This window comes from Lepidochelys kempii, chromosome 2 (assembly GCF_965140265.1).
Source record: "Lepidochelys kempii isolate rLepKem1 chromosome 2, rLepKem1.hap2, whole genome shotgun sequence".
Lineage (NCBI taxonomy): Eukaryota > Metazoa > Chordata > Testudines > Cheloniidae > Lepidochelys > Lepidochelys kempii.
In genome coordinates this window covers 69,687,375-69,709,289 of record NC_133257.1, presented here as the reverse complement: position 1 = coordinate 69,709,289, position 21,915 = coordinate 69,687,375, and the positions used below count along the sequence as shown (strand labels likewise).

The 21,915-nt window shown below is 44.7% G+C and overlaps 1 protein-coding gene across 2 annotated transcripts; it reads left to right on the top strand.

Moving 5' to 3' along the window:
• The first annotated feature begins 450 nt into the window (after positions 1 to 450).
• On the top strand, positions 451 to 21,093 carry LOC140905911 (transcription factor Sox-17-alpha-A-like). 2 transcript variants are annotated; one of them, XR_012156981.1, is made up of 3 exons: positions 451 to 964; positions 1,674 to 2,756; positions 21,033 to 21,093. XR_012156981.1 is itself a non-coding variant. In XM_073329410.1 (2 exons), the coding sequence occupies exons 1-2, from the start codon at positions 667 to 669 to the stop codon at positions 2,573 to 2,575; spliced, it is 1,200 nt and encodes a 399-aa protein (XP_073185511.1). In that variant the 5' UTR covers positions 451 to 666; the 3' UTR covers positions 2,576 to 2,910. The 2 variants fall into 2 exon arrangements, 1 of the variants encoding a protein (XP_073185511.1); XM_073329410.1 differs by lacking the exon at positions 21,033 to 21,093 and having other exon boundaries at positions 1,674 to 2,910.
• Positions 21,094 to 21,915: the final 822 nt, after the last annotated feature.

The window sequence follows — 21,915 nt, the reverse complement described above, 5'->3', positions numbered from 1 at the left end:
CCAAACATGAAGCAGTTGATTTGTCAAGTTAAGACACAGAAGAGAGTCCATGTATGACATGATCTCCAGGGCCAATACAAACTTTCCATCCAAAAGATCTCTCGTGGTGCATGCCATTATACAGCCACCTCCAGTGTCTCCAGAGCTGAGGTTACAGCTAAGTATCGCTTGAAAATCTGCTCCCATGGACGATCTCTTGGCCGAATAATTCCCCCCACCCTGAATCCCGGAAAAATGGGTCGCCGCCCGGCGCTGTCTGTCTTGTAACCTGCCCAGGTAAAGAGTAGCTGGAAAGGGCGGGGCTGGGACTCTTCCATTCCCCGCTCGGAGCCTCGAGCCCCCTGTCACCTTCCCAGCCCAGACCCCGCCCCCGCCCCGCCATTGGCCGCGGCTCCGGGTAAATAGGGCCGCGCTCTGACAGCTGCCAGCAGTGAGCCGGGTGCCCCCCACCCCCCACCCCAGACCCTGCTTCGACCAGCGGCGAACCCGCGCCCAGGCCCCGCGCGCCCAGCCTGCCAGCGGCGCTGTCCCTGCTGCCCCAGCCGAGCCAGGGGAGAGGGCGCTGCTCGGAGCAGACGGTCCTTTTCCTCCCAGCTGTGCCCGGGGAGGGGTCGGAGGCGGGTCCGCTTCAGCCCGGCTCCTCCCGGTGGCTCCGGCTCCCCCGAGATGAGCAGCCCCGATGCGGGATACGCCAGCAGCGACGACCAGACGCAGGCAAGGTGCTCGCTCCCCATCATGATGCCGGCCCTGGGTCCCTGCCAGTGGGCAGAGTCCCTGAGCCCCCTCGCAGACGCCAAGGTGAAGAGTGAGGCGGCCCCGGCGGGGGCTGCGAGCAGCCGGGCCAAAAGCGAGTCCCGCATCCGCCGGCCCATGAACGCCTTCATGGTGTGGGCCAAGGACGAGCGCAAGCGGCTGGCGCAGCAGAACCCGGACCTGCACAACGCGGAGCTCAGCAAGATGCTGGGTGAGTGTCCGCTCGTGACCCGGCACCTGAGCCGGGCCAGGGGGGCTTTTCCCCTCCCACCGGCCCGGCGCTGGGACGCCCTGGGCGGTCCCAGCAGGCTGCGAGCGGCGGGCCGGGCACGTTACCGAGTGCTGCGGGTACCTGCCCCGAGGGCGCGGCGGCTGCGGGGCCCGGGCTGGCGCGCTGCGGGCAGAGGGTACGGGAGAAATTGCCAATGCCTCTTGCCCGGGGCCTGGGTTAGCGAGGGGAGCTGGAGGCTGCGGGTGGGGGCAGTGGAGAAGCCGGGGGTTGTGTGCGGGGCGCACGGGAGTTGGGTGCGGAGGAGAGGCGGGGCCAGGTGGCGGGTGTGGGGCGCCCTGGGGGCCTGGGGGTGGGGGGCGCGCCCGGGGTGGTAGGGGAGACGGAGGCGGCCGAGCGTGGGTGTGTGCGTGGGGGGGGGCGCCCTGGGGGGGTGGAGGCGGCTAGGCTCTGGTGGGGCGCGCCCGGGGTGGTAGGGGAGACGGAGGCGGCCGAGCGTGGGTGTGTGCGTGGGGGGGGCGCCCTGGGAGGGTGGAGGCGGCTAGGCTCTGGTGGGGCGCGCCCGGGGTGGTAGGGGAGACGGAGGCGGCCGGGTGCCCGGTGGGGAGCGCACTGGCGGGATGGAGGCGGCCCGGGGCTGGTTGGGGGCGCAGGGAAGAGCCGCAGGGTGACGCGCTGTGTCGCCCCGCAGGGAAGGCCTGGAAGGCGCTGTCGCTGGCGGAGAAGCGGCCGTTCGTGGAGGAGGCGGAGCGGCTGCGGGTGCAGCACATGCAGGACCATCCCAACTACAAGTACCGGCCGCGCCGGCGGAAGCAGGTGAAGCGCCTGAAGCGCGTGGAAAGCGGCTTCCTGCCGCACGGGCTGGCGGAGGCGCCGGGCGCCGAGCTGGCCAGCGAGGGCAGCAGGATGTGCGTGGAGAGCCTGGCCCTGCCCTACCCGGAGCAGGGCTACCCCGCCGTGCAGAGCGCGCTGCCCCCGGCGCTGGGCCACTACCGGGACTGCCAGCCCCTGGCTGCCGCCTTCGACGGCTACAACCTGCCGACCCCGGACCCCTCCCCGCTGGACGCGGCGGAGAGCGAGCCGGCCTTCTTCACGCCGCCCCTGCAGGACGAGTGTCAGCTGGCGCCCTACGGCTACCCCGCGGCCGAGTACCCCGCGCACGGCGCCGAGAGCCAGGCCAGCGCCGCGCTCCGCAGGCACCTGCCCCGCGCCGAGCCGCTGGGCCAGCTCAGCTCCCTGCAGAGCCTGCTGGGCTGCCAGGGCCCCCTGCACGCCTACTACGGGCAGCTGTGCCAGCCCGCCGGCCCGGCCCGCGCTCCCCAGCTCCCGCCGCAGCCCTGCCAGCCCTCGCCGCCGCCCGAGGCGCAGCAGTGCAGGGAGCCCCTGGAGCACCTGTCGCAGGACGACCTGCTGGGCGACGTGGATCGCACCGAATTCGAGCAGTACCTGCACTTCGCCTGCAAGCCCGAGCTCGGGCTCCACTTCCAGGGCCACGAAGCCGGCCTGCCCGCGCCGGACGCCCACGGGCCCATCTCCTCGGTGGTTTCGGACGCAAGTACTGCTGTGTATTACTGCGCTTACCCGGACGCCTAAGACTCCCAGTCGCGGGGACTGTGGCGGACTCCCTGGCGCTGGGAAGCCTTGGACAGAAGGGTGTGTGCTTTGCTCCTATTTATGTAATTTATTGGAATCTTCACTGGAGCTATCCGACAACGAACCAGGGTCGAAAAGTACTCATCTGTTTGAGATAAAACATGGTTATTATAACATACAGGTAAGGGACTTCTGTGCCTGGCTGACCTGCCACTGGTTCATCTGTTTTATATGTCAATGTCTTAGTCTGTTTTGTAAGAGTAATGATAAAAGTGGTGCCTCTTGCTCACAACGTTTTTACTAGTTAAACTTTTTTTTTAAAATGCCCCCTTAAAAGATTGACTCATTTTGTACTTTTAGAAATAAATATCTAAGATTTCTTATGCATTTGTTTTTCTGTACTAGCAGCATTCCTTTGTCGACCACGGAAACTTCAATCCTGCTCTAAGCAGAGAAATCATGGAGTGGGGAAAATGCAATTATTGGCCTGTGAGCCATTCCTGCCATTAGATTAACTTGGGCAAAAGAATCTCTGGAAAGAAACGAGGTTTTTACTTGCCAAGTTTGGACTCTTAGTGCTGAAATAACCAGACCTACTATGCACTTATTTACCAAAGTTTGGGACACACTACTGGCTTTTGTAAACAGTACTTCTTACCAGTCTAGAAGAGCAAACTAATATCCTTTGGCCAAATATTTTCTTTGTTGTACTTGGGTCCTCTTCAGAGATAGCATAATACCTAGTTCAGGCTGATCCTTCAGCTGGGTTTAGGCTATTCTGTTTTTATGAACTTCAGGCAGTTGCTCAGGGCCTCAGAAGCCATTGCTGCTGAAGGAAAAGTAACAAACAAGATTTCAAGGTAAGGTGCTTATTACTAGAAGTGGATCCCAGCCTAGCAAATAACTTCAAATGTGAACTTCCCCTCAGCTTCAGATCTAACATTCCTGTTTAGGTACATCTCCAGCAGAAGGAAAAAAATAGATGCATCAAAACCACCTCTGTAAAACACAAAGTCAAATGACATTTCTAGAAAGGACCTTGGATTTTGATTGGAGTGTCTGATGAAATATTTCATCAAGCAAACAAAAGATCAAATGTAATAAAAGTATCTACATACTGGAAGAGTCTTTGTGGAACAAACTAATGTTACCTCCTGGTGAGCTGGAATCTCAGATTGGATAACTGATCTTTTTCCTTGCAATTCAGGAAGGCCACTACTGCTTATTACCAACAAAGATAACTCTAGTTCTGGCCTGTTAGCAGCTCAACTTCAGATAATTGGGAATAACCTAATGTACACAAGCAGATTAATTTAATTTCAGATAAATACTCTACTAATACACATGGGCTGGTAAATATTAAGCAAGAGAATATAATTTTATGTAGTATCTGTTGATCAAGAGGCCAAATTCTGATCTCATCTCGGCCAGCATAAAGCCTGAATAAACTCATTGACATCAGTGGAGCTGGCTAGTTCATAGACTTCCAATAGAGTTATTCAAGTCTAAATCAAATCATAATCTGGATCAAATTATTCTGAAGTGCTTTCTACTGCATTTAATGGAACAACAGTGAAGATGAGCACAGAACCCATGCTCTAGTACATAGTGGCAAGCTACAACACAGCAGGGCAAGAGTGGTAGCAAGAATAGTAAATTTCAGGGACCAAGAGCACTGATGTGGCCTGTATGTACTTTCATGCATCCTTCTAAGGCAAAGATGGTATACTATGCCAGTTTCTCTTATGCAGTGTTGGTGGTGAAAACAATGTAAAACAGAAAATCTAGAATGATCAGGTACAATACAATAATACAAATTTTTTTTGTATTAGTTTTTCTTCTCCAAAATTGTTGTAGATATCGCAAAACTTAACATTTTACTGCTACATTAGTAAATGGTACAGGTGCAGTTAAATACACAAGTTTTTATATATATAATATTAAGGCTGTGAACTTAAAAACTCAAAAAGTGGGAAGTTCAGCCCCTTTGTACTTTAACTACATGATCACATGCTCTTCTTTCCTACAGGATCCCCGCTTCATTCAGTCCATAGGATGAATGGTGTCCATTAAATGGGTAGCTATTCAATATTGCTTTTTAGCCTCATCATTCAGTGTTTGGCCCCAGGCATTTTTTTATTGCAGGCCAGCCAAACCTTGGAGTGAACACAAAATTAAGTTCTGCATGGGCTTTTCTATTGTGCTCTTATCATAATATTTTAGTTCTTTTCACACAATGAATTATCTTCATATCACCCATGAGGTGAGGCAGTGGTATTATCCCCATTTTACATATGGGGAAGTGAGGCACAGACTACAGCCAAAAGTGTCAAGTTTTGAGATGCCTGGGGTCTGATTTTTTTTTTTCCAGAGTACTTGCCATTTTGTCTGTTCAGAGCAGAACTCCCATTGTCTTCAGTTGCAGCTGTGAGTACCTAGCACTTCTGCAAGCCAGATGCCAGGTTTCTCAAGCTGAGGTACCCAAAAAATGAGGAATACATAGAGGCCACCTATGAAAATTTTGGTTTATATGATTTGCCTAGCATCACATAGGAGGCTACCACAAGGCTACCCTTTCTCTTGCTGCAGCCCACTCCCTCATATACTACACTTCCAACTTCTACCACACATGAGATAGGGGTCCTACAGAGAATAGCTTCAATCATTACACAACCCTGATTAATTCCCAGAGCACTGTTCAGTTTCTCACTGAATGAGGCAGTAATTGCTGAATGCCTCATTGAGGTAATGAGTAACTGGTTGCAGTAATAGGCTGTTAAATTCTATGTAGAGCTGGCATCATATGTGTGGATGGAGACTCATACTAGCCACTAGGTTTCATAGGCATTTGTTAAATAGCAAAGCAATACTGAGTTGCTGGAATAATTGATTCAGTTCCAAGTTTTGCAGGGAACAGTCTTCTTGTGACCACAGAACCTTCTTCCCCAATCCCCCAGCCCCTCTCTGTTCTCTTCTGTTCCCTCAACTCCCACCCGGCTCATTGCTTCCTGCTGTCCACAGCGACTGCCCACCATGCTCCACAGTCCTTAGCTCCTGCCCCCGTCTCCTCTCATGTCTCCATCCAGCTTCTTCCTCTATCCCCTACCTCTGGTTCTGCCCATGTTCTGCTTCTATTCTCCAACCGCCTTCTGTTTCTGCCCTTGCCCTGATCTTTCTTTCCCCCCACAGGCTTCTATTTCCCTCCCTGCAAGCTCTTACCCTTGTTCCCCCTGCTACATCTCTTCCTTCCCTGATGTACTCCCACCTGCATTCAAGTAAGACTGCCACCTCCTCACTGCCAGTGTGTCAGCAGGAGGACCATTAAGAGCACTGGAGAAAGAGTCTCCCTGCTGTTCATTCCAGTTCTCAGTGCTACAGTGGTTCCCAGATGGTAGCTGGTTGGGATCCTGGAAATGGGCGGGCAGAGCCCACCCACTGCTAAAGGACCTCCCCCAGCTTAAGGGGAGGATCCACAAGGTCCTGGATCTCAGTTAAGTATGGGGGACAACTAAAGACATAACAGGGACAGGAGTGAGGTCACAGGGCTAAATGGAGGGAGCAGGAAGGGGACACTGAGAAAAGAACCCCAGACAGCACCCACTGCTCCTCAAAGGTGTCAGGGGAGCCAGTGGACGCCACCCAGAGGAACTCTGCCCGGATGCGTGAGACTAGGGAGGAGGAGAAGTAGGCCCCACAGTCACAGAGCACCCCCTCGTCTACCATCCTTTTCCTGGTGGTGTAGTTGGCTACTTTGGCCAGGGCCAGGAGGAGGTTGGCGAGGAGGTCTCACGACTTAGTGGGGCCATGGATAGGGTGTGCAAATATAAACAAGTGTGGGAAGAAGTGCAGCCAGAACTTCAACAGGAGGTTCTGGAGGAGCCGGAACAGGGGCTGCAACCTGGCGCATGCCTGATACACGTGCACCAGGGTCTCCCTGACACCGCAAAAGGGGCAGGTGTCTGGAATGGGGGTGAACCACGCCAAGAACATGCCTGTGCTCACAGCTTCATGAAGGAACCACCAACCGATATCCCCAGTGAGCCTCGGGACCAGGGTGGAGTATAGGCTGGCCCACTGGGGTTCCTCACCCTCCAGAGGTGGTAGGATGTCCTGCCACTTCGTGTCAGGGTGGGATGCTGGGGTGAGGATGTGAACGGTGTGGAGCACAAGCGTGTACAGATGTTTCCTTTGCGCGGTCTGGAAATGGCCGGCTGCAAGTCATGCAGCCAGCTCACAGTGAAGGGGTTGGGTGGCCGGATGGGTCCCCGGGATAGGAGCCTGATGAAAAGGTCCAGAGGGTCTGGGCTGTAGGGTGGGTGGGGGACACCCTCTCACAGGACCTGGTCGAGAGTGGCCCGAGCAGCAGGCGGTAAAGCAGCCCTTACCTCCTGAAGTAAAAGGAGCAGTTACAGCGAAAATGTAGCTCAGCCCTTGCATCTCTGGGATGGGGCTTGCTGAGTATGAACAGAATCATCAGAGAATTCTAACAGATCTACTGAACATGTTCAAACTGAGTCCCGTTTCCCCCCCCCCCTCACCCCCCGAGACTTATAACGGCCAAATGGTAAATTTTTATGGATACAGCAAAAGGCATATCCCTGACACTGAGCAACCCCCCTGCTAAACTGAAAGTCCCTGTTCCAAAGAATCAAGTAGAATAAAATGATTGTAAGAGTTGTTTTAACATGACCATAACAATGTTTTTCTCCCTGGCTTAATTCTTCGAAATGGCTCAACCATTTTAGTTGAAGGTATCTCAAACATTTCAGCCTATGGCAGACACCTGCCTTGGAAAATTTCAGCCCAAATTGTTTAAGTCTTCAAAGTGAGTATTAGTGACTGAAAATAGGGTCTTATCATGCAGAGGGTCAGACAAACTGTAACTAGAGGTGTTGCCATCTACACTCCCTGTAGTACTGGTTCAGTATAATGAGTTTGGCCTTGTCTACACACAAACTAGCACTGGTTTAACTAAAATCTATTTAAATCTAATTTAATTAAAACTGAGCAAGCCTCCGTGAAGATGATGTTAAATCCTTTTTAAAAATGGCCTATGTAACTTTAGCGCCCTTGTGGCCAAGATGGAGTTTACTCTGCAGGCAGCTCTGGCCAAGAGAAGGCACGCGCAGAAATGCAGCAGGAAAAATCCCTTCCACGCCAGGGGCATCTGTTCCAAACCCTGCAGAGTGAACACACCCACCCACCGGAAAAGTACAATAGATATAAGAAAGGGAAATATTTATTTACAGAGGGATGAGAGGAGAAAAACAAGGGGAAATATAGGGTTGCTTCCAAACCAAGGCCCCACAGGACCAGTGGTAGCACAGTTTGAGAGGGCAGACACTGAGCAATGTATCTGCACACAGAGTTCAGGATTCCTGAGCAAAGTTCCAGTCCAGGGGTGAGTCTTGGGTGCTGCTGGTCATCTTCAGTGCCAGTAAACTTTCCCCAACAAACCCTTCCAGTGCCCTCTTCTGCTGCTCTCTGCAAAGCCACCCACAGCAACCACCTCCCCACTTGACTAGCTACCACCTCCCTCCTTATTCCCAATGCAAAGTCACAAGCCCCAGTACTCACAGCCCCATGCAGCTCTGGGCAGCAGTGATACTGGGTCCAGCTCCAGCCTGTCCTTCTCGGGCGATTCCCACAGTGCTTCTCCTGGCTCCTGCCCTGGGGTGTTCCCGATCAGCCACTCTGTCCCTCCCAGGCTTCAGACAGGTTCTCTGCTGCTTCACTTTGCGAGGGCCTGCTTGCTGCAGCTCTTCTCCCTGGAGCTCCAGAGTCACACCCTGGAGTTTCCCTCCTTCCTCTCACTGCTCTCCCCCCCACTGAGGAAAAAGATTTAAAGGGGCCATGCTTTCTAAACCCCAAAGGGGTTACACTTATATTCATTTAGTTAGTCAATTCCTTGGGATCAGTCTACTCAGAAAACTCATTGATTTTACACAAACATGTTCATAAGTGTCCACACAAGAAGACCACCAATTTCACTAAATTGATTTAGAAACCAATTTAATTAAATTTAGCTTACTGAAGATTTTAAACATTCTCAGATTAATAGGAGGGTTCTGGTAAAGGGGTTGGACCCATGTAATTAAATTGATTAGTAACCAATTTAGTTGAGGCAGTGTGCCTTCTGTGTGTAGACCGCTTACCAAATTAAGCTAAATCAATATACATATTTTAAATATCAGTTTAAGAGTGTCCTCACAGGCATTTTCCCTGCTTTAACTAAATTGGTTTACACTTTAAACACACCTTTAATTAAACTGGTACATATTTGTGTATAGATCCGGGCTTTCTGACCAACTGTTTTGCTGAACTTGACGGCACTGAAGACCTTTCCGATAGAAAACAGGGACTACTTGTGTGATGTGTACTCATTATTCCTCCATCTTGTAGTTATGAGTTGCTCAGAGATTTTAAATAATAAATCTGCATTATTTTCTCACGTGATATTGAGAATTTCAGCCAAGTGATAAATATCTTGACTAAACCTTTCTATGATGTATTGGTCAGAATGCTGGCCAGTGAGGAAGAGAGAAGAACAACTATTTCATACTACCAAAATGAGATTGCTCAGGAGCATTCTGAGTCAGATGAGAGTTGATGGACTATGCAATGAGACAGTATGAGCCATGATGCAGGTAACACTCATCGCGGAAAAGCTGAAGCAGTATCAACTGAGATGGTTGGGTCATATGAGATGACAAGATGTGGGATATGTTGGCAAGAGAGTACAAGAGTTTTCGTGGGACAAGGACCACAAGAACAACCTAGAAAAAGGTGGTTTGAGATGCTGAATACATGAATAAGGTTGGTGTCAGCATGGAAGACACACTTGACAAGAACACTTGGAGATGAAAAGCAAGACTGTTGATCCCGATTGATGGGATAAGATGATGAAGAAGCTATTGAGAATTTCAGATCAGATTCAGCTTTGAGATGTAGCTATTAATGGCTTCTGGATTCAGTAATACTGTACTTTAGTACTTGTCACTTCAGGATAGCAAAGGACTTAAAAAACATTAATGAACTGTCACACAATAGCTATGTCAGAGAGGGAAACTGAGGCATTGAAAGGTTAAAGAACTTGTTCAATGTCACAGACAGTCTGTGGCAGAACTGAGAGGAGAACCCAGATAACCTGAGTAACTTAAAAAAAAATTAAGTCCATAAGCAGTATAAAATGCTGCAAAGCTAAGCTCAGTGTCCTAAACTGCTTTAACTTTAGGGCACCATGAGAACAACAGAAAATTCTAATGCTCAGTACAAAAAATGCTAGTTTAAATGTTCATAAATTTAAAATTGTCAAATGCCCACAAACTTGGCTCATTGTTAAAGTCGCTATGAGTTCCACAAACCAGCCTCGTGTACAGTTTCTACTTTCAGTAGTTTCTGAATGATTTGAGCACACCATTTATTATTGGAACATGTGAAAAGTGTGAAATGTTTTCACATACTGTATAGCTAATCATCAGGGTTAAGGTGCTTGAACTGAAAGTGTCAGCATTGTCTTAAGGCTTGTCTATACTGCAGGCTAAATCGATGCCACTGCGATCGCTGCAGCGTTGTCGATTTAGCGGCTCTGGTGAAGACGTGATGAGTTGATCGGAGAGCACTATCCCATTGACTTCAGTACACCACCTCCTCGAGAGGCAGAAGGTAAATCAGCTGGAGAGCATCTCCCGCCTACATAACACAGTGTAGATACCACAGTAGGCCAATGTAAGCTATGTCGCTCACGGGAGTGATTTTTTTCACAGCCCTGAAGCAACTTAACTTACATCGACTTAAGAGGCAGTGTAGACTAGGCCTTAAATTTCAAATACCCCTCCTTTCAATATAAAATAATATATTTGTTATCCCAGCTGTATTGTAATACATAGCATTTGTAATATTATTTTGTCTGACATAGGGAAATGTCAAAGTAAGTTAAAAATATAATGTTATCAGAAGCTAAGTTCTTACAGCTTTAAAAAACACAAGAAACTCAACTGATAGTTTTCAGACGTAGGAGTGTAGCATCTTCTGTAACACTTTAACAAACAACAATTCAATGAAAGTCAAATATATTTCCATGCCTTTGCTTATCAGAGTAAAAACTTGTTTCATAGAGTATTCCTTGCAGTTATCAAGGGAATATAGTTATTGTTCATGTAAAGGGTGGCAGCTCCATTTACCCATAGAGAATATATTTAGGAACCAGCAATCTTGGGCTCTTTCCAAGGCATTGTGGAATTACTTTACAGTGTCTGATTTACTTTAAAGCTTCTTGTTATGGCAGTTTAGAAACAAAATTTATTCTGCACACATCCTGTTTAAAAGAAATTTTTCTCCTCTGTTAAACAAAGATAAAGAATATTAGAATATGTTTTTGCAGCTAAAGGTTGCATCTTGATTAGCTAAAAAGGTAAATCAATATTTGTGGATTCATGAACTGATTGTATGGCATGATGCAATTTTTTATTTCAAATATATAGGTTGTTATTTCTCACTTGCAAACTGGGCCTTAGGTTTAGTCATATTGTGCCATCATTATTTTGTTTTACCTTTTGAATTTTTTACCCAAGAATATTGGGGCAAGAGTGGGGGGGTTGTAAGCTAGCACGAATTAGAGAAAATTTCCGTGACTCTGTGCATTTTGTGTGTATTCAGAGAACATTCTTCTGTCAGGGAGTGAGATCCTGCTCACCTTGCTTATGTGAAAGCAACAGAAATCAACAAGAACTTTTCATGAGTAAGGCAAACATTTATTCATTTGTAATAACTATGAACAGGGTATATATTACTTATTGGATATGTAAATGAAATGCTATTAAAACACCAGTTAATAACAATATCTTGTATTTATGTAGAAACTTTGTTTCAGAATGATCTGAAAGCACTTAGAGAGTTTATACATGGAACCACTTCACTCACTGCTAATTTGGAATATGGCAGCAGTTCAATACCAACAAACATTTTTGATGTGTGATGGGAAATTAAGAATGTCATCCAATTAAAGCTACAGAGGGATAATTAGATAGGTAAAATGTGATCACCTAATCACGGATTTGTAGGATACAAGAGCTATCACCTCTATCTTGATTGAAATCCACCACCTTATTTTCAGTGCAATTACTCTTGGAAGGGGGGATGGGAGAGGCACATGCAGAACTGCTACATAAGGAAGGAGGGGTGGTTCTGTGTTGAGGGGAGGAAGGAAGCTACTGTTTCTGTGCCTACTCAAATTCAGAATCTGAATCCCCTCCCCCCCCCCGGCCATCAAGGATGCAAAGGAGGAACACCATCATTCTAAGCCATAGACTGAAGTAGTGTCCACAAAAGAGCCATTGCATAATTTCCTCAAGCCCTCTTAGTTTCTGCATGAAAGGGCAGTGAGTTTCACCCTTATGTGAAATGTACAATGGGATCTTTAATTATTTATAAATTTAAGTGCCCCTGAAATACCATGGTGGTATTATCATTTCTGATTTTAGTTAAGAAATGGCTACCTACTAATTTGCCGACAGATACAGTGTCCTTTACATGTACACAACTGGCGTGGAGGGTAGCTACCAGAAATTCCAGATGATAGGCTGGAATAGCAGTGCAGCGATATGGTGTGTTTGTGTAGGGGAGTGTTCTGGAGTCTTTTACTTTGGAGGAGTTGGGAAAATGAATTGTATCTTCCCAAATTCATCCTCACACTTCAAACATTGAAATTCACCCTAATTTCTGGGGCACCATTCATTCTGTCACTCCTTGAAAGGTTTTCTTTTGAAATTTCTGAGCCCTGGCAAGCAGAAAGAATAGGTTGTCACAATATTGGAACAAGGTTTATATATATATTACAAATTGGAATCCATGTTACCACAACAATAAGATTACATTTTAAAATACAAAAGAGTCAGGGCATGCACAAGTAAACTTGTCCAGTATGTACATATGGAATCACATCCTCCCCTGGTGTTGCGCCATTGAAGTCAGATATTTATTAGCTTAACTAGCTATTGACAGTATTTTATATGTGCAGGATGAGCTAGTTAATGTTACTATGAGACGTTACTCTCAGATACAGGTGTGATGAGTGCCTATAAATAATCTAACTTTTTTATTCCCTGACTTATTTTTAAATGTTTAACTTTAGCTCTGTCTTCATGTTGGTGTTTTTCTCCTTTACTCAGGTATTACGGTTGATTTGGCTTTTTATTTTTATTTTTTAGAAAATGGGGGGAAAGGAGAGAAAAATAAACTGCCTGTGCAAGTTTGCATGTAAGGCCCAGGCCTACTGTGGGGAAATTTACAACAGATCAATGTGCAACATGTTTACAGTGTTAGAACTGATGGGAGCTGTAGCGTAAATGAGGCTTCAGCAGCCAGATCAGTTTTCACCATTGTTGGTGAAGAGCAAGCATAGTTGAAATGGAAGTATGGGAAAGAGGTAGAAAGGATAGTCTAGTGTGGATAGGGCATTGGAGTAGGACTTAGAAGATCTAGGCTGCATTCATAGCTCAGCCACAAACTTCCTGTATGCCCTTGGGCTAGTCACTTAATCTACTTGGTTCCCCATCCCGCATAACACAACCCTATATCGAGGGATGAGGATAAAGTATTTTAATGGTTGTGAGGTACTACAGTGATGAGTGCCATAGAAGAACAGATCCAACCCTGGGAGCTTTCTCTACACTGCAGCTCTCATTCGCTCTACCACCAGTATAGCTGAAGTGAATTGTTTTTCATAAATGTTTCCAGTGTAAAAGAAGCCCAACGGTCCTAATTACACTTTGAAGTTCACTCTTCATAATGATGGAGTGTGGAGAAGGTGGAGTTCATGTAGCACTCATAAGAGAATGTCAGGGTGAGATTTACCTGTGCTCTGTCCTTTTAGGAATTGAAGGTCTGCAGAGGGGTTAAGGGGGGAAGCTCTGGTAGCAGAGTTGTATGTACACTGAAAGGCATGGACTGAGTAGCAATGGGGGTTGTGTAAGCTGTGTTTGGGGTGATTTATACTAATTTTAATAAAATCCCAGTTTGAAAACTGTCCCTGCTCTTGGGAGTACAACATGTGGCGAGCACAGGCAGGAGAGGCTCAGTTGCAATGATCTGACCTCTCTGTGAGACAAATCTACCTAGAAGTGGCTGCAGACTGTTCCAGGAAAAGGAGCCCGTGATGGTTTGCCAGCAGGATAGCTGGGAGAGAATTAGAGCCCATTCACCTGAAGGAAGGGGAACTTTGATATCAGTTGAAGAATGAGCTTTTAAGAGAACCCTGTGACTCTCTTGGCATATTTGGGACAAGTTGCAGCAAAATTAATAACAATAATAATTGCTTTAATCAACTGTATAAGAAGCTATTTAAATAGTGAAGAGTTAGAAGAGCAGGGATTGTCTACACTACTAGCATTAAAAGATAAGATTTTGCATCTAATTCCTACAGCCAAAGAGGAGTCCACTGAAACACTTAAAGTAGAGACAATTCAGAAACAGTATGCTGACAAATTAAAATTGCTTGACATACCGTTTTAAGAAAGCATGAAAGAAATTAAAAGATAAACCCTCGTAAAAATCGTCACACCCACTCCAGACAATAGAACCCATTTTAAAAGAAGACTTTAAAATGACAGGACAGATAGGGAACTTTCTACAAAAGGATTGGTTAAGCCTAAACAGTTTGATTTATCAAATTGAAAGCTGGATTTAAAAGGGGTATATTGAGGCTAGATAACCCAAACTGTAATCAAGGCAGTTTGCCCATGATTGAGCCTCAGGAGCTACTTGGTGAGAAAATCTAATCTGAGCCCGCAAAACTGAGGAGCATTTTATGGTTTTGTTACCAGGAAAAATATGTAACTGAACTTTATCTGCAGCTCTCAAGAGCAGCACAAGAGCCAAAAGAGGCACCTCAGGATTTCCTAGTTTGAACACTTGATTTGAGACAGAAGATATTGTTTGCTTCACAAGAAGTTGACTCTGAGCTAAGATATGACCCTTGACCCTGCCCTGGTACAAAGCAAGTTTCTCCATTCAATCCTGACAGAACTGCAGAATGACAATATTCGGGCTGTGATGCAACCTTATTTAAAAGATAATCAGGTTGCAGGAGAGACCTTATTGTAGAAACTGCACACTACTGTAAGTGACAGGTTTCAGAGTAACAGCCGTGTTAGTCTGTATTCGCAAAAAGGAAAGGAGTACTTGTGGCACCTTAGAGACTAACCAATTTATTTGAGCATAAGCTTTCGTGAGCTACAGCTCACTTCATCAGATGCATACTGTGGAAACTGCAGAAGACATTATATACACAGAGACCATGAAACAATACCTCCTCCCATCCCACTCTCCTGCTGGTAATAGCTTATCTAAAGTGATCACTCTCCTTACAATGTGTATGATAATCAAGGTGGGCCATTTCCAGCACAAATCCAGTGCTGGAAAATTTGTGCTGGAAATGCATCTGATGAAGTGAGCTGTAGCTCACGAAAGCTTATGCTCAAATAAATTGGTTAGTCTCTAAGGTGCCACAAGTACTCCTTTTCTTTTTACTGTAAGTGATGAAGCAGAGAAACAAAAGGTGACTCACTGATGAATGAAATCAGGGAACTAAAGGCCGGTATTAATGAGATCAAAGGCGTGAAAGCCAAAATTAACATATTAAAGCAAGATGTCCAGACATGTAACAAAAGCACTCTTAATGGTCTGAATAGACAGGCAACCCCAGAGAAAGGAATATGCTAGCTGCAGGCCATCTGGAAGAAGCAATACTTGACCACCGTTTCAGATGTGCCAGGAAGTCATGCAGGAAAATCACAAGAGAACAGAGACAAAGCTGTGTCACTGCATCTAATTTACCAGAAGCAGCCTACATTTGCCATCTTATACCCAAGCAGCAAACCAGAGTAGCTAATTTATTTGGAAAGAGATGTGCGATGTGGTGTTTTCTCAACAAAACTCAAGCCCTGTAGGACACATGCACAAGTGTGCCTGGTCTTGAGTCAGTGGGGGTGGAAGATAATCTCTCAGGGACATGCCTTAGAAAGCTTGAAGAGCTACTGGAAAGAGAAGATGGGGTTGAAAGCTATCAACGGACCTCAAACTCCTTACAAAGGATGGATTGAAGTCCAGTTTCAATTAAGCAAATATGATGACATCTTAAATGTTTTGTTGCTGGTCACTCCACACAAATTAGAGAACTTGATCATTGGCTACAATTGAGGAGATAGTCAAAAACCACTGCTGTAATTCACCTGATGAGGCACCAGCACCTAGCCTCATTAGCAATATGAAATATGAAAGTGGAAGCACTTGTGAACTTCATCAAAACAGCAATTCAGACAATCTGTGCATTCTTAAAATGGAGAGAAGGGATGTAATTATCCCCAAAGGAAAAACCACTAATTCAACCTATTGGGCTCATACAGGCCTAGATACTGAAAGTTTGACAGTAATGTTTGAACCAGATGCTGCTGTTCACTGGCCTGAAGGTTTGGACATAAAATATCTCAAGAATAATCTTTCCAGATCCATATACCGGTCAATAACCCATCAAAACATACCATCATTTTGAAAGGACAAACTGTGCTAGGAAATTTACAGCAGATTAAATCTGAAATTCCTGGCAGTATTCATCATATAAAATAGTGACAGGCTGCATCAGTGTCAAAAGACAAAGTTGGGAGTACCAAGGATCCAGGACTAAGCCAGGAAGGGGAGAACATTCTCTAAACCGAGGGGATGACTGAGATCTGTTTGAACCAGCAGTGAACATGAGCCATTTGTCAGAGATGCAAAAGAAAATGGCCCAGCACATGCCAAAAGAAGAGTCCAATGCTTTCTCCAGAAATGATGGAGACACAGAAAAGATCTCTAGTCTGCAGATGTACACAACCAGCAACTAGAAGACTTACTTCTCAGAGCCCCAACCACTACATAAAGAAGTAAAGGAATGGCTTAAAAATCTTCTAAATGGGGTCCTGATCAAAGTCATGCTATTTGTCACTAGTGGTATGTGTCTAGAAAGAGGATGGTAGTCTAAGACTTTGTAGACAATCAGGAATTTAATAGAAAAACCATGCCAGACATACTTCCATCCCTCAAATCCAAGATGTTCTAAATGGATGAGGAGGTAAATCTTGGTTCTCATTTTTAGATCAAGGGAAGGCTTAAAACCAAGGTTTCATGGCTGAACAATCACATCACAACCTTCATGGAATCTATATGAATGGGTTAGAATCCCATCTGGGTTAACAAATACACCTGTGGCCTTCCAGTGAAGTATAGAAAAGTGCCTTGCGGAACTTAGGGATGAGGTATACATTCCATATCTGGATGATGTCTTTATGTACAGTGGCACCTTTGAAGAACATATGGAGAATATAAAAAGAAAGTTGCAACAGTTACAGAAGCATGATATTACACTGAAAGCTTCTAAATGTGATCGCTTTAAGAAAGAGGTACATTACTTGGGAACTAGTGTCTGCTGAAGGTTATAAAATTAATCCAGCTGACATGTTGGCTGTTCTTCTTTTGTAGATGAACCATTAAACACCATAGGGGAACTCTGTAAGCTGTTATGCCTCCTATTTACTACTGAAGGTACATTCAAGACTTTTCTCCAATAGCAAAGCCACTGTAAGATTTGCCCGTTCCATTGGACTCAGAAAAAGAGAAAAGTCAAGGGAAACAATCTGGATGGATACCCTCCTAACTACCTGTCACGGTTCCTCCCCCACTCTGAACTCTAGGGTACAGATGTGGGGACCTGCATGAAAAACCTCCTAAGCTTATCTTTACCAGCTTAGGTCAAAACTTCCCCAAGGTACAAAATATTACACCTTGGACTGGCCGCTACCACCACCAAACTAATACTGGTTACTGGGGAAGAGCTGTTTGGACGCGTCCTTCCCCCCAAAATACTTCCCAAAACCTTGCACCCCACTTCCTGGACAAGGTTTGGTAAAAAGCCTCACCAATTTGCCTAGGTGACTACAGACCCAGACCCTTGGATCTTAAGAACAATGAACAATCCTCCCAACACTTGCACCCTGCCTTTCCTGGGAAATGTTGGATAAAAAGCCTCACCAATTTGCATAGGTGACCACAGACCCAAACCCTTGGATCTGAGAACAATGAGAAAGCATTCAGTGTTTTACAAGAAGACTTTTAATAAAAAATAGAAGTAAATAGAAATAAAGAAATCCCCCCTGTAAAATCAGGATGGTAGATATCTTACAGGGTAATTAGATTCAAAAACATAGAGAACCCCTCTAGGCAAAACCTTAAGTTACAAAAAGATACACAGACAGAAATAGTTATTCTATTCAGCACAATTCTTTTCTCAGCCATTTAAAGAAATCATAATCTAACACATACCTAGCTAGATTACTTACTAAAAGTTCTAAGACTCCATTCCTGTTCTGTCCCTGGCCAAGTCGACTACAGACAGACACAGACCCTTTGTTTCTCTGCCTCCTCCCAGCTTTTGAAAGTATCTTGTCTCCTCATTGGTCATTTTGGTCAGGTGCCAGCGAGGTTACCTTTAGCTTCTTAACCCTTTACAGGTGAGAGGAGCTTTCCCCTGGCCAGGAGGGATTTCAAAGGGGTTTACCCTTCCCTTTATTTTTATGACACTACCAATTACCTCAACTGAGCAACACCCAACAGTTTAAAACCAGCTGATTGCCTAGTACAGCCACCAATAATAGCCTGTCTTGATTTTTGCTTTACCCTTTATCCTTCATGTAGATGTTTCCAATAAGGGCCTAAGCACAGGTTGATACCAGTGTCAGGAAGGTAAATTGAGAGTTATAAATCATGGGTCAAGAACACCAACTACAGCTGAGATGAATAAACTCCTTCATTCAGAAAAGCTGGAGTTTCTAACGTTGAAATGGGCTGTAACTGAAAAATTCTGTAATTACTTCTATTACACACAATCCTTCATGGTGTATAGTGATAACAACCCATTAACCTGTTTTCCTCTCTGAACATCACAGCACACTGGTAGGTTGCGGCTGACTTTAACTTCAAAGTTAAATATTGAAATCTAATGTCAAGGCAGATAGTTTATTCATGATACCCTTCAATATCGAAAAATATTTGACAGAATGCACAGAAGAGATTCCCCAAGAAGACATTTTGGCAGCTCATAAGGAAGATACAGTTATTGTTAAAATTCTTCTTTTTTTCAAGCCCTTGGGGTGCAAACCTAATAACCAAGAGAACACAGGAAGATGTGGTAAGATCTCTGCCTTGATATGTAAATGTGGCTGCATATGGATAAAGGTAGAATACTTTATCAGAAATCAAGTTATGAAATCAACTGGTATTACCTGAAAAATACAAAAGACATGTATAACAAGACATGTATGAAGAGGTGGGACATTTGGAGCAGCGTGAGTAAACAGTCTTGTGAGAATTCAGTTTTATTGACTGCAGATTAAGAGAAATATCAAACATTATGTCACTAGGGTCTGTACATGAAAGAAACACAACCAACCTATCAGAGGTCCACTAAGTAATATAGTTATAACAGAGCTATCCAAGTTCGTATCAATAGACTTCTTGCATCTAGAAAGAAGCCAAAGAGGAAATGAATACATCTTAGTCCTAGTGGATCACTTTGGTATGTTTGTCCAAGCCTACCCTACCCTACCAAGCAAGATTGTGGCAGACAATATCTTCAATGATTTTGTTTTAAAAGTTGTTTTTTCCAAAAGGATTTGTCATGACCAAGGGGCAGAGTTTGAAAATAATTTATTCATAAGTTTACAGCGCTGTGGTAAAATTGAAACATCACATAATCCTGAATCACACACAGGGCAATGGATGAGTAGAAAGGCTGAACCACAGTCTGCTGGCTATGTTCAGAACCTTGCCAGATGAAAAAAACCTGGTACTCCCTTAATAAGGTCATGTAAGCCTATAACTGTATATGAAATGAAGCTACAGGATTCTCACCCTTATAATCATTATATAGAAAATCATCAAATTTGCCCATTGACATTGCATTTCGTTTACCTGTAAACTATGGGTCTGCACCTGGGGACACAGAGAAATGGCAACTGCAGATGAAAGAAGCTTATGAACTGGCATCAGAATGTTCTAAAAAATCTGCTGGTCACGGAAAGAATCATTATGATCAGAAAGGGCCTGGTGCTGCTCTCATAACTGATGACATAGTACTGGCCCAGAATCTTTCAGAGAAAGGCAGACCTAGCAAATGAGGATCCTATTGGGAAGATAAAATTCATTTAGTACTTAAAAGAAAAGGGGATAGTTCAGTCTATGATGTAAAAGCAGAAGATGAAAAAGGGTGTATTAGGTGTTCTTCCCTGCAATCTTTTACTTCTTTGTGACTTTTGACCCTTGGATATAATACCACCCTCTAAACCACCACAGCAGATGACACAGGAAACAAGGCAAACTAGCATAATTAGAGATCAAAATGAGGACAGGAATTCAGATTTCTGTGATTCTGACAATGAGAGTGAAGATGAACTACATTATGTGCTAGTATCACATGCTGCCCATGGCATAGAGACCCTGAATCCAGAGGCAGAAACATTTTAACCACATCTGGGAAATGAGGATGTTGTTGATCTGTACACTTGGAAACTGCTGATCAGACTGATGTGATATTCACACAAACTGTTCACAGTCATAATGCCAAAAAGTGACCAAGAAGCCTGAAACCAATAGTGCACAAGAGGACAGATCACCAGAGCAATCCTTGGACATGCAAGGGTGTCTGACGAGAGAGAGACGAACTGCACAGACATTGGCATATGGACATTATGGACACCTACTTATCGGTGTCTAAATCCAACTATGGGACTGGTGAATGCACCATGGGGTTGTCCTCATGTTTGTCACATTCCATACTCAGTACCTATTTCTGTACCTCATCCTGCATTCTATCAAAGACTGTTATAATATGAGTAAATGAAGTAATATTGGATGCTGCTTTAAATGAAGCTTTATATAGTTCTGGATAGTTTGTAATTATGTTAATTTAGTAGATTTTTTTTTTCTAAATTGCTTGCCATATGCTCAGTGACTTGGAGCTACATGATTATACCATTGATGATCTAGGAACTGTTATTTCACAAGACATTAATATGTTTGGGAATTTAAGCTGTTCAGAACTGGCTTTTCAGTTGGATTGTGGATACTGGAACTGCAATTGTCACAGAAACTTTCTGCTTCATGCTTAATGTGAAATAACTGAAGAGAGATGCAGAAGTTTCCATGATTGCTACTAGTACTTGTGAAAGAGGAGAGCCCTAAAGCCTCAATGAGAATGAGAGTCATGGTCTTGTGGAACTCATGGACTACTGATAATAAACCAAATGGATGGTCTGTATGTTACATTTTGTTAACAGAAATGTCAGGATGATATTTACAAAGGGGGGGGGGATATAGTACTTATAAGGCAATGTTAGGATTAGATTTACCTGTGCTATGTTCTTTTAAGGATTGAAAGTCTGCTGAGGAAGTCAAAGGGGACAGCTCAGATTGCAGCAGCAGAGCTGAACATGCTCTGAAAGAACGGAGCAGCAATGAAACTTGTGTAAGCTGTGTCTGGTTTTTTTTATATACTAATTTTAATAAAACCCTAGTTTTAAAACGGTCTCTGGTCTGGGAATGTAACATTCACAACTCATTTGTTGTGTCTTTTATTCTTTACACAACAAATATAATATGAAGGAACCACACATGCACAGTGGGGGTCCACGTCATTGTGTTTACTGAACATACACAACATGCAAGGCCCGACACACATACACATCGCTGTTCTGGTTGGGTTCTGGCAGCTTCTAAAACATAGATCATGACTCACAAACTATTTAAAGCGATGTTACAGATATCTATGGACAACATACTTCTCTCACTTAAATGTAAAGGACATAAAAAGTGACAAATACCTTATTATCAAAACTACAATCACTAAATATACAGCATGCTACAAATTAAGTCTCAGCAGTGGTTTACAACTTCTCTCAGAATAATGTCTCATAGGCATCTCAATAGTACCTGGAACAGTGTCTCTACTTTCTGGTGTATCAGAAACAGCAATGTCTTCCTGCTCCTCTGTTTGGGTCACTTGTAGTAGAAATCAGGATAGGAGGCTCACTGTTACTAGCACAAGTTGCTGTCTATGGCTGGATTGTAGGGTTGTTTTTTTCAATAAGTGTCATACTGGTGTTGAAATCCTGCTGAACTTGTACTTAAAGGCTGATTTATGTGTCTTCTCCATAAGATGTTTGGTGCCACTTCTATCTGATAAGAGAGAGGTTCAGTCTGTGACGTAATCAATCTAGATTTCCACAAATTACCTTGGTAGTCTCTGACTGTAA